Source organism: Bos indicus, chromosome 8 (assembly GCF_029378745.1).
Source record: "Bos indicus isolate NIAB-ARS_2022 breed Sahiwal x Tharparkar chromosome 8, NIAB-ARS_B.indTharparkar_mat_pri_1.0, whole genome shotgun sequence".
Lineage (NCBI taxonomy): Eukaryota > Metazoa > Chordata > Mammalia > Artiodactyla > Bovidae > Bos > Bos indicus.
The window spans coordinates 59,781,256-59,795,899 of NC_091767.1; the positions used below are offsets into that span (position 1 = coordinate 59,781,256).

The 14,644-nt window shown below is 54.7% G+C and overlaps 1 protein-coding gene across 3 annotated transcripts in view; it reads right to left on the reverse strand.

Moving 5' to 3' along the window:
- TLN1 (talin 1) overlaps window positions 1-14,644 on the reverse strand; it is a 31,559-nt gene that overhangs the window by 12,712 nt on the left and 4,203 nt on the right. The window contains exons 1-31 of one of the 3 annotated variants that reach the window (XM_019966167.2): window positions 13,051-13,213; window positions 12,569-12,731; window positions 12,227-12,324; window positions 11,846-11,975; window positions 11,611-11,763; window positions 11,217-11,359; window positions 10,985-11,112; window positions 10,205-10,265; window positions 9,483-9,587; window positions 9,012-9,167; window positions 8,161-8,262; window positions 7,912-7,988; window positions 7,501-7,681; window positions 7,230-7,343; window positions 7,010-7,118; window positions 6,604-6,812; window positions 6,383-6,481; window positions 5,927-5,977; window positions 5,221-5,388; window positions 4,730-5,024; window positions 3,993-4,159; window positions 3,028-3,156; window positions 2,702-2,818; window positions 2,487-2,600; window positions 2,149-2,283; window positions 1,856-1,984; window positions 1,600-1,702; window positions 1,244-1,452; window positions 805-924; window positions 402-599; window positions 76-215 (exon numbers count right to left, since the gene is read on the reverse strand). In XM_019966167.2, the coding sequence (XP_019821726.2) occupies window positions 76-215; window positions 402-599; window positions 805-924; window positions 1,244-1,452; window positions 1,600-1,702; window positions 1,856-1,984; window positions 2,149-2,283; window positions 2,487-2,600; window positions 2,702-2,818; window positions 3,028-3,156; window positions 3,993-4,159; window positions 4,730-5,024; window positions 5,221-5,388; window positions 5,927-5,977; window positions 6,383-6,481; window positions 6,604-6,812; window positions 7,010-7,118; window positions 7,230-7,343; window positions 7,501-7,681; window positions 7,912-7,988; window positions 8,161-8,262; window positions 9,012-9,167; window positions 9,483-9,587; window positions 10,205-10,265; window positions 10,985-11,112; window positions 11,217-11,359; window positions 11,611-11,763; window positions 11,846-11,975; window positions 12,227-12,324; window positions 12,569-12,698 (4,070 nt within the window). In that variant the 5' untranslated portion in view covers window positions 12,699-12,731; window positions 13,051-13,213. Of the gene's footprint in view, window positions 1-75; window positions 216-401; window positions 600-804; window positions 925-1,243; window positions 1,453-1,599; window positions 1,703-1,855; window positions 1,985-2,148; window positions 2,284-2,486; window positions 2,601-2,701; window positions 2,819-3,027; window positions 3,157-3,992; window positions 4,160-4,729; window positions 5,025-5,220; window positions 5,389-5,926; window positions 5,978-6,382; window positions 6,482-6,603; window positions 6,813-7,009; window positions 7,119-7,229; window positions 7,344-7,500; window positions 7,682-7,911; window positions 7,989-8,160; window positions 8,263-9,011; window positions 9,168-9,482; window positions 9,588-10,204; window positions 10,266-10,984; window positions 11,113-11,216; window positions 11,360-11,610; window positions 11,764-11,845; window positions 11,976-12,226; window positions 12,325-12,568; window positions 12,732-13,050; window positions 13,214-14,644 lie in introns of those variants that run through there. The other 2 variants (XM_019966166.2, XM_019966168.2) reach the window with 2 other exon arrangements.

A 14,644-nucleotide genomic window follows, 5' to 3' on the forward strand; every position in this document is an offset into this window, starting at 1 on the left:
CAGAGACTTCTTACGAAACGTCCCCTCCCCAGTCTGCTTAATATGCAAGGGCTTGGTTTCCCAGCTCCCACTTACCGGGCAGCTGCAGCCAGCTGACTCTTGAGGGTTGGGGCTGCAGGGTCTGTGGACAGGGCCTTGGCAGCGAGAAGAAGTTTGCTTGAAGACATGGAGATGCCCTTCAAGTTGGATACGACCTGGGCACGGTCCTCCTGGCTCTGTTGAGGGCAAGAAGGCCAATGCATTGTTGAATCTTTTCTTGTCTGTCTCTAAAAGGGATTCTCTGTCCCAGACACCCAATTACAGCTAGAGACTGGGGAGGGGAGGGGGCCAGGAGCAGGTCAGGATTCCGTGGTCACAGAGATGCCCCTGACCCTTGAACCGTACCCAGCTCCCCTTCCTACCGGAGCCTGGCCTGCCATCTCCACGCCGGCTTCCAGGAAGGTGCTGAAGTCTTGTCCAAATCGACCTGAGGCTCGGGCCAGGTCCTGAGGGGTTCCCCGAGAGGCCTGCACCAGCTCTGTGGCTGCCTGATTCAGCCCGGCAGCGGCTTCATTCAGCCGGCTCTGAGCCTCCTGAAAGGTCCCAGTGCTGGGGGGAAGCTGCAGGATCAGAGATAGAGTCAGGAGCAAGGACGGGAGATGACCTGAGGGGAGGCCTGCTGAAGGAGCTCGGGGAGGTGGGCACAGGCCTGGGAAAGCGGTGAGGGGAGGGGGTGCATCTGGGGAGTTAGGGTGATGGAGAGGTCTAGAGGTAGATACTTGGAGTCCTTTGTCCCCATGTCCCCTCACACCCCTGTCCTCCTACCGAGTCACTCAGGAGTCGCTTGCTGGCATCTCCCACTGCCCTCAGGGCATTGTCCACATCACGCTGGCCAGGCAGGCAGCTGACGCAACGGTTCAGGGCCTGGGTCACAGCTTTAGCCACCTGAGGTGGGAAAGGAGACAGGGGTTGATAAGCAGAAACTGGGAGATCCCCGCCTCCACCCATGGGAGCCTCTGAAAGTGAAAGCGGAAAGGGGGTGCTATAGCTGAACAAGCCAGAGTATCAAGTTAGAGTATCAAACTTCCCCAAATGTGGTGCTTGGCTAGGCCCAGGCCTCGCTTTCGCTGAGACTCTTCTACTCAGATGGAGAAGAAGGGTGGAATCCAGAGAGGAGCCACAGTGCTGATGAGACACCTCCTCGAGACAGCCTTCTGAGGGGGTCGGGGGAGAGGGAGGAAGCAGCCTCGGCCCAAAACCGAACCTGGGCAAGCCGCTGCTGGCTCTCAGGGTCCCCTGGATGGCCGGCTGCTTTCTTCGCCTCCTCGATGAGGCTGCTGGCCTTGTCCAGGACATCGCTGGCTGTGTCGAGCACAATGGCTTGCACTGCAGGATCTGATGTCAGGGCAGCTACGCCCCTAGCAGCTTGGGCCAGTGACCGCAGCCCACCTGCCACATCCCGAGCTGCAATGCCTGGGGAGACAATGAGAGAGAAAGGAGGGGAAAAGGTACCTTCACTGCCAAGCCCTGATGCTGGGGGCTTCCTGTGTCGCCCCACCCCTACAGCTCCCATTCCCCCTCCTTCTCCCCACAGGCCCCATCCTGGCCCTGCCCGTGTACCTGCGTAATTCTCATTGCCCTGGGCGACCTCCCCCAGCAGCTGGGCAATAGCGGAGCTCACGGCTTTGGTGCTGTTGCCCAGGTCCTGGGCACATTTCTCCATCTAGGGATGACAGGGAGACTCAGGACTCAGCCGCAGGAGAAACAGGGAAGAGAGAGCTTGAGAAGCTACTGAGAGTCAGCAGGCAGTTTCAACAAATGTTCAGGGCAGCTCTGGGGCATAGGTGAGGAGACTTCAGATCTCACAAGTACTTACCGTCTCCCCAGGCAAGGGCTTCAGCTTGCCGTCTCGAGCAGCTGCCTTCACTTCCTGCAGGTCTCTCTCCAGATTCTGCACCACACTCAGAGCAGAATCCATTTCCAAAGGCCCACACGCTTCCTGAGCCTACAAACACACGGGGTGAAGGGGGAGAGTTTGAGGGGTAGGTGGTACACAGGGTCTCACTCGTGGCTCAGGTTATAGTTATCCATTTTAGGATAGCCTGAACAGATTCTCCGTCATCCCAGGATACCCCCTTCATCTTCCAAAAAGATAGCCAGCTCCCTTACCTTCTGGGCAGCAGTACGGAGTTCAGCCAACGCGGTGCCAAGGTTTTTAGCACACTGACTCAGCTGCATGGCCGATGCTTGGTCCTGAATTGTTGGCACAGAGGCCTTTGCGGCTGCCACCATCTTCCCACCTGGCTGTTGGGGAACAGGTGGGCAGATGAAGCACACCATATGTCCTCTGGGCTTGGGTACAGGGATGGATGAGGGTCAGGATGTGGTTAGCACTGGGGTTCAGTACAGGGAGAGAGACTACTGGCAGAAACTTAAACTGATGAGATCTAGAGGCCCTAAGAGGAGTGGTAAGGGTGTGGTCTGAGTGGTCAACGAAGGGGCCTTGCCTGCAGGAAGCTTTGGCTGGCAGCGATGAGGGCTAGCTGAGCACTGGGGCTGTCAGGCTGCGCTTGGCTCCCTCGGACGCCCTGCACCAGCAGTGGAATCTGCTCTGCCACAGCCTGTGGGTAAAAATGTCATGAGCACCACCTCCCCACAGGCTGCGGGAAAGTCCCCACCTCCCGTACCTCCTCCGGCCCCCATGTGCTTCCTGGCGTCTCACCTTGCAGCTCTGCACCAGCAGGGGCTGGGGGCCAGCAGAGGCCTTGGGAGTGGAGGTTGCATGTTGGGCTGCTGCGATAGTCTGTGTAGCCGAGGCTGCAGCCTGTTTGGCTGCATGCTTTAAGGACAGAACAGTAAGGACAAGGCTCAGACGTTCCTGTCCCCATTCCTCGTCCCTGGCTTACCCTGCCCCTGCTATTCCCTGAGGAAGTAACTGCTGGCACTGAGGATGCCAGCATGCAGCAAGGACACCGAGCGTGCCCCCGCACGTGCCTCCTGATTTCATTCCTCCCGCAGCACCTACACACGCCTGTTTCCCAGCCTCACCTCAAGGCGCTGCACCAGCTTTTTCTTGATGGCGTTCTGTGCAGCGGCATTGGTTGCCATGCGGAGACCCTCTGCTGCCTCCCGCAGCCGCTGCTGTTGCTCCTCACTGTCAGGATTGGCGGCTGCTCCCTGAGAGGTGGCGAGAGAGACAGTGACCACCCAGAATCCCTGTGGATCCTAAGTAAGCGTTTCTCTGATGTCTCCATACTCACACTTGTTTTCTTAAAGTCACTTCTAACCACCCCTGCTGAAAGGTAATCATGGTTGAGACAAGCTCCCTCACGTGGGCAAATGGGGAGTCGTGCGGGCCCTGGCTTCCTTCTGGGATGCTGAAAGCCCTTCCTTAGGCAGGACTGTTTCTGCTTCCCCTCCTGGGAAGTGGCCTTATTTCTTCCCCACTGCCCACAAAATGCGACCAGCAAAGGGGAGTGAGCAGGGCTCTTGGGGACAAGGAGGACACGGTTTAGAGCAGGGATCTCAGAACACCAGAGCAGGGGCCCTGGTTACTCTGCAAAGTGAAGAGCCCAGTGTCCAGGGACCCAGGAATCTTTTGGCTTCTTCCTGCTGTCTTCTACACTTGGTGTTTCTGTGTCCCACTGCCTGGTCCTTCTCTATGCTGATAGCAACAGATCCCCTGGGACTGAATGCCCATGTGCAAGCATTGAGGGAGCAAGCAAGCGGCAGCCGCACAGTAGGGAACAGTCGGAACCACAGACCCTGGACTTAGAGGAAGCAGAGGGGCATGGTCTCCTGTCTGTCAGCAAGAACTCTGCGAGTCACACTGGCTGAAAGCCTGGCGCCATCCGCTCACTGCCGAGGGGTGCATCTACTTCCTCAGTGCTCCTGTATTTGTTCTCTTGTATCTTCTGCTTTTCCCAGGTTGCTCCCATAAATGAGGGTGATTATCTGGACCCTTCTACTTCCCACAGGGCCCAGTCTGGGGGTCTGCACAGAAGGCTCCCTACCTTGGCAGCCTCCACCATCTTGGCTGTGGCATCGGCCAGGATCTTGGCGGCACTTAACAGCTTGCGGGAATTCTCCAGATCACTCTCCCCTTCGGCATCAGCCTTGATGGCGTTCACCAGGTCAGAGGTGGCTTGGGCGAGGATGCGGGCCTGTCGCACCATCTCACCTGAGAGCATAGGCACAGTCAGCAAACAGAGCCAGAGTTGCTGAGAGGGTGTGAGGGTGGGGAGAGAGATGAAGACAAGGTAGATAAGGCTTTTAGGGGCAGCAAGCAGATGCAAAAGTTCTTGAATTGATTTCCCTGAAGTTACTGTTTTCTCGGTTCAGGATCTTGGAAAGGGACAGATCTCTTGGTGGGTTTTGATGGGGGCAGAGGTGACAGGGGTGGGGTGACAGTGGGGAAGACAGTCTCCAATGAGTATTTTCCACAGTCTTAAGTGGAAGAGGCTCTTTGTGAAGGGTTTTGGGAGTGACAGAGTGGAGGCGGGACAGCTCTCTCTTAATAATGCCACTTTCCATCTATTTTTGTGTATACTTTGGTATGATCTTTAACTGCACCAAGGAAGGCAGGGCAGTGATTCTATTCTTGCCTAACGAATAGGGAACTGGAGATTTCAGAGACTGAACACCCAGCCCCGTGCTGAGTCCTCAGTGGGGTGGTGGCAGGTCTGCAAGGAAGAGTCCAGCAGGCTCAGAGAACCTCATTGGGGTTGTCTTCCCAAGGGGGTGTCCTTACCAGCATCACCCATGGAGCTGAAGATGTTCTCGGTGACAGTGAGGATGGTGTCAGTGGCCTGGTCGTAGCGGCCAGCAGGCCCAGCCCCTGTGGCATGGGCCCTCACGTGCTGCAGCAGCTCATTCAGGGCCTGGGTGACAGCTGTGGCCGCAGCACCTACCCCCCGTAACAGCTGGGCATCCTCTGTGGCGGCCTGGGAAGCGGACACACAGCCCTCCACAGCCTTGGCCACTAGTCGCCCAGCCTCTACCAGCTGTTCTTGGCAGACTGGGGAGCTGATAGTAGGAGCCACCACCTGTGGGAAAAGTGAGTGTCAGAGGCGTAGGCGAGGGGAAGGAGTCGTGAGGTGTGGTGTCTGTGGTTCTGTGCTGTTCACAATAGTGATTAGGTTGGACAATGAAGCCTTGGGGGCCAGAGAGATTAGATGAGAGGCTCTTGTGTGCGTGGAAGCATCAGCTCTTGGCGCAGGCTGGCGCACCTTTGGGGCTCACCTTGGTACAGGCCACCAGCTGGGAGGTGGACAGGGCACACTGTGTTGCCGCAGCGATGACCTGGGTCTGAAGCCCTGAGTCCTCTGTTCGCTGGGCCACACTCTTGGCCTTGAGGACCAGGGCAGCTGCAGCGCTTGCCACGGCCTTGGCTAGCTGCATGAGCACGTCCTGTGAGAAACCAGTGGTCAGCGTGGCCTGAGATCCAGCTTGGGGTCCAAGGGCCCTTCTCAGAGGCGTAAGCTGTTTCATTAGTCCCATTGCCTCCAATCACAGAACAGTGTGCAGAAGCAACCAGAACCTACCCAAGCCCCTGCCTCGAGCATCAAGTAGGACAGAACCCCCACCAAGGAACAAACCCACACCGAGAGAAACAGTGTACACCGAAGGGAGGCGGATACACCCGGACGGCGATGGGGAGGGAGGGCAGGCGGGCAGTGCCGTTACAACAGGATGGCAGGGGGGGTCTCTCCCACCCCCAGCATTTTTCTCTATTTCTTCTCCGTCTTTGGTTGGAAGCAGTCACCCTGGAGTCTCAGGAGCAAGTCCCTGCATGACCCTCTGGATCCCATTTCCTCAGGTCCTGCCTGTGCCACGCCTCCCCAGCTCCCGTCGTGCTCTGCTCCCCGGAGGCCAGGGCAGGGGGCAGAGCAAGTGTATGCGGCTCAGAGAGGACAAAGCTGGGAAGGCCCAGGCCAGAGGCCATTACCGTGGGGGGATCGGGGGGAGATGGAAACCCAGCCCCGCTGGGTGCACAGATCTGCATGGGAAATCCAGGATGACAAGTCAGCTGAGGAAACTAGCATGGGGTGGGGAGGGGGCAGCATCCTCTGGGTATGTGGTTACAGGACTAGAAGTGGGGTCAAGAGGCCCTCAAGTTGGGGTGAGGGCTACATATGGGGAGGCCTGGGAAAGACGATAGTGGCCAAAAAAAAATATCACCAATAAGGGCCAAGGGTGAACTAATAGGTTAAGTTGGGATTCAGGGGTTCTGAATTCTTAGCCCCCCAGAAAGGGACTTGGGGGTGGTTCCCAGTGTGATTCCTGGAAAGAGGTTCAGGTTGGCTCTGAGGGGTCAATTTATAGTAGCTGGACTAGAGCTGGATTCAGGATCAGAGGTCACTTCCTAGAAGCTGGGGTTCTGGGGGCTGGGTGAGTCACCAACCTGGAAGTGGGGGTCAGTATCACTTTCCCCAATTTGTTGCAACAGCTCCCCACTGGCCTGGCCCACGTTCCCAGCTGCTTGCAGCAGGTTCTGACGGGGCTGTGGAGAGTGAACACCGGTCAGAAGCTGCCCAGTCTCCGCCAAGATGTCCAGGGGTCCTACACGCCCACGGTTCCCCGTTTCCACCCTGCGATCCCTGGGCTTGGACCCTGGCCCCTGACCTCGGCACTGGCTGGCTGGGCACTGCGCAGCAGCTCTGACACCGCCCCCGCCAGGCCCTTGGCCGCCTGCAGCAGGGGCCGGCCGCTGCCGCCTTCATCCTCCAGCAGGGCAGCAAGCAGCTTCACGCCACGGGACATCTCCGTCAGGTTGGAGGAGATGGTGGTGACCGCACAGCCCACTGCCGTGTAGTCTGTCTCAGCAGGGTCCCCTTGCGGGAGGAAGAAGATGAGATCAGTCACAGGCAGTTAGTCACTCACACACACACATACACACACACCCCACCCCCACCCCCCACGCTGAGGGAGACGCACAGTTCCTTCCGTGAGTCAAGGTGCGGTCACACTCCTGCTTGCACATACTCGCTCTCACACCCCCATTGCCCAGAGACCTGGGCATCCAGCCTACCTGCTGTGAGGTTCACCACAGAGGCGGTACCAGCGGTGATGGCATCTACCTGGGAGTGGATTTCATGCTTGGATTCATCCATCTTGTTCTTACGCCAGGCCTTTGAGGCCTGAGGGGAAGAAAAACCAACCTCAGGATTGGCTCTGCTCCAGTTAACCCCAACCCTGGTCCTTGGAGTTCCAGCTTCAGCACCACTGGCCCTCCTCCATCCCACACTCACAGCGTCCTGGCCCAGAGGGGGCAGAGTGTCAAAGTCATCCAGTGTGGCCTGGGCAGCTTGCACAGCCTGCATGCTGGAGTTGATGGTCCCAGTGAGCGCCTGCTGGGCTGACGTCTACAAGACAAGGAAAAGAGTAACAGAGAACATTTAGAGAGAAAAAATAAAGGAGAGCCTGAGGCCAAGGAGAGGAATATGAACAGGGACACAGGAAAAGACTGCCTAACTCCCAGCTGGGCCCAGCAGAACTGTGGCAGCAGTAGGGCACCCTTACCAAAGGAGGCATGTGTCCTCGGTGCATCTGGCCACTGGTGATCTGCTGCTGGGCAGGTGGCATGCTGCCCACCTGGAAATTCTCGGGACCCGAGGCTCCGGAGCGCATGATGGCGGGCAGGGCCACGGAGCCATGCTCCACCTTCCCCACCCGGTTATACTGCTGCTGAAGCACAGTGGACCTGAAGAGGAGACAATCAGGGAGCGTTCTGAGGACCTCCTCCTCCTCTCATCCCCTTCCCACCTGCTATACCACGTGTGCTTGTCCTGTGCTCTGGGGGGTGTATGAGGCCTCATCACAGCCTGAGACTTGATAGAGAGCCATCCTAAGGACCCCCCACCCTCCCAGTCCTTGGGGTCATTCCGTGCCTTCCCTGACTGAGGAATGGGGTCAGCCCAGCTTCCTTCGTACTTTTTGGGGGACACGGAGTCCTCCAGCATAGTAGACTCCTCGTCTCCCTCCAGCCCAAAATGATCCTTGCTTTTTTTCTGTAGGAGAAAAAAGGAACAAGCGTCAAAGAAGAGGGAAGTGGAAAAGGCAGCCTCTTCTTTCCCCAGTCAGCCATCTTCCAGAAGCTGGGTCCCAGTTTCTAAAGGACCTGCGTGGGGCCAAGGTACAGGAAGAGACGGAGGAGGCGGGGGTGGGGGAGCCAGTGCTCACCTTCTTAAGGATGATGTCGATGTAGCCAGCGATGAGCTGAGCGATCTGCTCCCCCTCGGTCGTCTGCACCGAGTAGTAGCCATCTTGGTAGTCTCCGAAATCCTAGGGGGACAATGAGGGCAGGGCTCAGTGGGGAAGCCTGAGTCAACCTGGGACAGGAACGGGTGGGGCAAGAGCCCAAGGCCGAGCTGTTGAGGGTGCCCTCCCAAGCAAGCAGCCTCTGGGACAACAGCCTTTCTTCTGCCTCCTAGTTCTCTATTTCCCTTGGAGGGAAATACTTTATTTCTAAGGAGTATCTTTACACTACACAGTTTCAAATACATGGCATTTAGGAAATCTCTCTTCTGTCATCCTGATAAAATTGGGAGGACACATTCATCATTAAATGACCAGAGTTAAGGATGAGCACTAATATCCAAAATGGAAAAATCGCCTTTACTAATTTCCCTTCTCAGTGGGGCACTTCCTCAACGTGGGATCAGTCTTCAATTAGTAACGCTGAAACAGAAAGCTAGAGGCGGGGCTACTGTAAGGAGTCGCTGCTGAAAGAAGGGAGGCTTATTTTTCTATCATCTTTTCTTCCCTCACTCCAAGTGGCCTGTGATCTCAGCTTGCTAGTTACAGTTTGGTTCTGCTGATTTTTAAAACTGTTTCATTTTAGCTTCTCTCATTCTCCAGGACAGAGTTTCTCCTCTATTCTAAACTCCAAGTTCCTAACAATAGCTCCAAAGTTCTCCTTTTTTCTGGAATCATTTTCAGGGTACCTACCCCTGCACAGAGGGGTTGGGGAGACCCTGCGGCTGCCCCTTCTTTGAAAACACAGCCCTTTCTCCCCCAAGACCCCAGCTCACCAGGGTGAAGCTCTTGGGAGACGCAGCCCAGCGTTTTATGTTGGTGAGGTTCCATTCCTGGATCACCTCCTTGGTCTTCTCGTCCACTCGCATCACACACTCCTTAGTGATGCCCAGAAGCCTGGGCACCAACTTGTTCTTTCCTTTCATCTTTTCCTATGAGGCAGAGGTCGTGGATGTTATTAGTCAGGAGATCAGATCCAGACCACAAAGGGGTGCTGACAGAGGCAGGAGAGCTAACCTGGGGTGTCTACGGATGGACCTGGACACGGCCACATCAGGATAAAGCACAAGGGAAGAAAAACGCAGGGCAGGGAGAGAAGTGCTGACTAGGGGGCAAGTTTTCACAGGGAACAAAATGAAACTCTTGGGGAATGGCAGAAAATGTGACTCAGGGCAGGGCTAGAGACTCAGAGAGGAAAGGGTAAGGGCAGAGATACGGGTAGGCAGGGAGAAGGGTCAGTAACCCACCTTGACCAGGAAGAAGGAGACACCGTACGTCTTGAGGGAACGGGCTAGCTTCACGTAGCGTACCTTGGCCTCAATCTCACTCATCTGTCCACAGTTCTTGTGTGCCTTTGAGTATGAAATGGGTAAACTTTTAGCAAAATCTGAGTAACATGACATTGCAGACTAGATGTTAAGTTGGGATGTAAACTATGGTAGGAGAATATTATGGGAACACAGAAAAGGTTAAGGGATGCAGGCTATGAGAAAAGAGGTGAGGGGATAAGCTGATATAGACTATGCAGAAGCGATGGTTCAATAAGCGAAGGATACAGTTAAGGGACTTGGAAATGTTCTATAGATGTGAAGGGATAGTTAGGAAGTAGAAGGTCAAACAGAAGGCCTTTTGGGCTGAGGATTCAAAGAGCAGAGATAACACCTTCTGTCTGTACAAAGATCTACTCTTCACAGTGATTCCCTATCTGTCCTTTTCAGGGCAGATAGCTATCCCATGTTAAAGGGAAAGGAAAGAAAACAAGATTATTGAACTGAGTTCCACAGCAGATGCAGTGATGCAGCACAGACCAGAAGCCCAGGTCTTTTGCTTTCTGGGCACAGGAAAGGTAGGAGAACAGCTTGGTGGGCGGAAGCAGGGTAGGGGTGACGAGGAGGGGGTCCATTCAGTCAGTAGGATTAGGCAGCAAAGCTCCCAGGTCATCCCAAACATGTCCCTTGCCCCCATTCACCTGGAAGATCTTACGCTCTCCCTTCTGCTTCACATACTCCTTGGGCAGGAAGTCCTTCAGGCTACACCAGAAAAGGGAGGGTCAGCATGTAGTGGACAGCATCAGGGCTATGTGGGCCGGGGACTGTGGGCCTGGGGGTGTGAGGAGATGTCTAGGAGAGTGTTATCTTTGGGGAGAAGGAAGATTCAAGGCACGAGAGTCTAGATTGTCTCTGAAATTGAAGTGACTTAGTACTAACTCTTGAATGCAGTCTGCATCTCTCTCTACAGGGAAAGAGACTGAGGGAACTTGAGTTGGAGGCTCATTTCCTGGGGAAAAGAATAACTAGATCACAATTTTAGGGAAACAAGAGCAGAAGGGGCTCACTAGAAGGATGACCATGCTTGTAGGAAGCTGAGAAAGCCACATCAAACTCTATATATTCTGAGAAATACCAGTGGATGAGACCTATGAGACTTCTGAAATCTGATGTTTCCTGTGACAAAAATGTACCCTGTTTGCCTCTGGCTATTGCAGCACAATTCTTCAGAGACTCTCAAAAAAGTGACATGCTTGCTTCAGAGGGAGGGGGCAGGGGCAGAGTCTGGACTACTTTCACATTCCACAAGGGAAGAGACACGTGGAGGACGGAGGCTAAACAGGCCCCCATGGGGGTCAGGCCCTGGGAACTCAGAAGAGGAAGCAGGGGAGAAGGCCTGGGACAGAGACAGGCGCACTATGCTAGGGCCATGGTGGCAGGGAGTCCTGGGCCCTGACAGGTATGGGATGAGGGCCACTCACTCGAGGAAGCCGGCCTTGTGCTTCTGCTCATTGTGGGGCCCAAACTGGATCTGGCATTGGAAGCCAGCAAACTCACAGGCCTTGTCGAAGGAGACAGGATGGGAGCCATTCAGGATGTCATCTCGTGCCTGGGGAGCACAGAGGAAACAAATGCTGTGTGGGGAGCAGGGGCGCCCCCCCGCACTCCTGCTTCTCTCCCTGCCGCCCACCACCGGGCCCATCCTCTCCCTACCTGCACGTAGAGAAGGTTCAGCTGGACGGGGTCCCGGGAGTCCACGTTCTGATCTGAGTAGAAGAACTTCCTCCGGAGCAGAAGCGTTTCGTGCTCCTCCACTCCCTGCTCCCTCAGGGTCCGGCCATGGTCCAGCCAGTTCACTGGGACACAGAGGGTCCCCTCAGTGCCAAGTCCCTGCAGCCCTTACACCGTCAGTCTTTGATTTTTTGTTTCTTCATGTCCCGCCCTCTCTAATACATTCCATTCCATGAGTGTAGGACTTTGTTTTACCACAGATGCAGCCCGTGTTTAAACAGTGCCTTGCAAAAGAAAACTCAGAAAATAACGCAGAAATGGCTGCCCCCGACACCCCAGTTGTTTTAAATGCCCTCGCCAGTCCCCTTCTGCTTACACTCGTCATCTGTGTGCAACTTCTGCTTCAGTTTCTCCATCTTCTTTTCGTCTCGCAGCAGTGTCTTGTCCTTTCGTAAGGTCCCTGTCACCTCCTCCTTCTTCTCTTCCATAATCTCTCGAACCAGTGAATATTCATCATGGTTGGTGATGCCTGGGAGAGGGGGTGGGTTGGTAGCATCCCCAGCAGAGTTTTTAGGCTTCTTTCTGAGCCCCCGGCCCCGCACGCCCCTTACCAATGCGGGCACAGATGGTCATGAGCATGTCCGTGACAGTCTTCGAGTCGTCCACCATGACAGTCTTCACGGTGCCGTCCAGCATGCGGATCTTCAAGGGCCTCTGTTTCTTCCTATACTCCATGGTGTCCTATTGTGTCAGAAACAGGAGGGGCCCACTTTAAGCTAAAGATATTACTTTCTTTTTAGGCAGCCAGAGAGGGAAGGAAAGTAGATTACTAAAAGGAAGACTGGTGGCTTGCTTGAAAACAGGGTATTATGACTGCGTATATTAGAAAGCATGGGAGAACTCAAAGACATCAGATATGGGTGCTGAATAGGAGGCAGAAGGAGGGAAGTGATGGCAGAGGATATTGGTGGTCCTTGTGAAGTGATACTCACCCCGTTTCGGAGCATGTAATAATCCAAAGCCTTCCCTGCCTCCAGCCATATACCCTTTTTGGGGTCATCATCTGACAGAAACAGCCCAAAGTCGCTGGCTAAAAGAGAAGATGGGTCAGCTTAGGCTTAAAAAAAAACCCCAATGTAGTTGAATGGCTACACCACTATCCCTTATTATTTTCCCAGTGACCCTGGGCCTAAAGAGGAGGGCAGGGGCCAAGGAACACAGACCTGAGATGAGAAGACTTGGGGGACAAGAGAGTCATCTCCCAAGGCCAAGAGCCTGGGAACAAGAAGGGACCAAGGGCTCCCACCCCAGCCACCTGGGCAGTCAAGACTCACGAGGGCCAGATAGGGCCTCTGGGATCCGCTCACGGATGATCCGACAGGCGTCATACACCATGGTAGACGGCTCAAATTGCATCGTCTTCACCACATTCCCAATGCTGATCTTCAGCGAAAGTGCAACCATGGCGGCGGCTTCTTCTCTCCAGCCTGGCTATACCTGGCCCATGGCATCAGGGCATTAGAATACACCCTCATTGGAGAAGAGGAGGCCCCCCACATGGAGACCCGGGAAAGGGAGTCACCAAAGCAGAAAACAGTGAGCGTGTTTTTTTTAATGATATTAAAGAGTGAAAGATGAGCTGTATCAAAAGGACTAGTCTTAGGCATCTGAGACCTCTGAAGGAGAGGTTGGTCTGCAAGGCACAAAGGCAGGTCTGAAACAGTGTTACCTGAGGACGCACCCCACCCCCAGCACTGGAATCTGGGCCTCCCTTCTTTCTTCCAAGTGTTTCTCTCTTACCCTTGTCCCTGCTCACCTCCTTTCCCAGTCCTGTCTCTGCACTATTTTCACCCTTCTTGGTTCAGTCTTTTTCTCTTTGTCTCTTACTATATCCTTCTGGCTTCTCTCTGTCTGGGACTTCCAGAGCGCTGCCCTGACTCATCACGTGATCTTTCCTTTCACAGCTTTATTCTCCTTCTCTGCAGAATGAAGACGTTATATTAGATAATCCCCAAGGGCTCTTGAGCCCTGCAAACACTGACTTAAGCTAGTCTGGCAGGGAGGCCCAACACTGCTGTTCAAGCCATCCTGGCTTACGTGTCTCAGCTCTCCAGTAACTTGACATGCTGGGGGCCTCCCGGAGCAGCTCAGTCCACATTTGGCTCCCCCAGAAGTCAAGCCAGAATCATGGTTTTTCTAATCCAAAGGGATCTCAAAAGTGATCTAGTCAACCCTTTAATTTTGCAGAACAGGAATCAGACTGGGTATGTGTATGTTTCAAGGCAGCTCAGAGAGAGAGCCCAGTCCCTCTTAACTCCTCAGGCCTTGCTGCTTCTAAGATAGCAGGTTAATACCCAGTTCTCACCATAACTCCTCCTATGCTCTGTCCTCTTCAGTAAGTCCTTCTCAAACACTGCCCTCCAGCTCAGCTGCCTCTCCTGATAGTGTCTTCCTTACAGCTGGCTGGGGACACTAGTCCCACACAGCCTTCCCCCGCCCTCCAGGCTCCACCCTCCATGGAGGTGGCAGGTGGCGCACAGTGCACCAGACAACAAGTCTGCCTGGCAGCTGATGATGTGACCAGCTCCGTCCAGGGATTGGTGCCTCTTACCTAAGAGAGGTGAGCACATCTAGGCAGCCCATTCCCCTCTCTGCAAACTGCTAGTCCCAAGGGGGAGAAAGCACAGCTAGAGGAAAGCTTGGAAGTGGAGGATGGGGTCTTAGAAGCAGAAGGTAGGAAACAGGAGGCAGCAGCTGAGAACCAGGGAAGCTGGGAAGGGGTGTGTTTTTGGAGGGTGAAGAGATGAGGAGAGATTGAAAATCTAGGTAGAAACAGGAGACAGGAGGCAGATGTGGCAAAGGTCTGCATCAGGAGTCTGACAGACAATTTCTGACCTTATAAATAATCTCGAGTCTCCAAAAAGAAGAAACCACAGCTCTCCCTCAATCTTTACTCCCAACAAGAGGGGACCCTCCCACTCTCCCCAGTTCTAGGTCTCTGCCCCCGTCCCCATCCCTGGCACACCTCTCCTGATAGCTGGACAGACCTGGCTGTAGGGTCGCTGGAAGGCTGGAAGGTCTGTCAAGCCGAGGACACACTGAAAAGACCTTCCACCCTCAGCTGAAATTGCACATCTCCCCCCATTTCCTCCGGACATATGGACACCCCCCTTCCTCCTTAAGCACGGAAACCTCTGTTGAGACCCCGATAAGGGAGTTGACTCATGGCTACCCTCACTTTCAGGCTGGTCCTGAGTGGACACCCACAAAGCTACAAGTGGGTGAAGGAGCAAATGGAATCAAATGAGTTGGGGGCAATGAGAGCACAGAAGCGGGCCCCTGGAAGTAAGGGGAGATGCTATCCAATTTCTGTTCCGGCTAGAGAACTTTGCTCCCCTTTCTACTTTCTG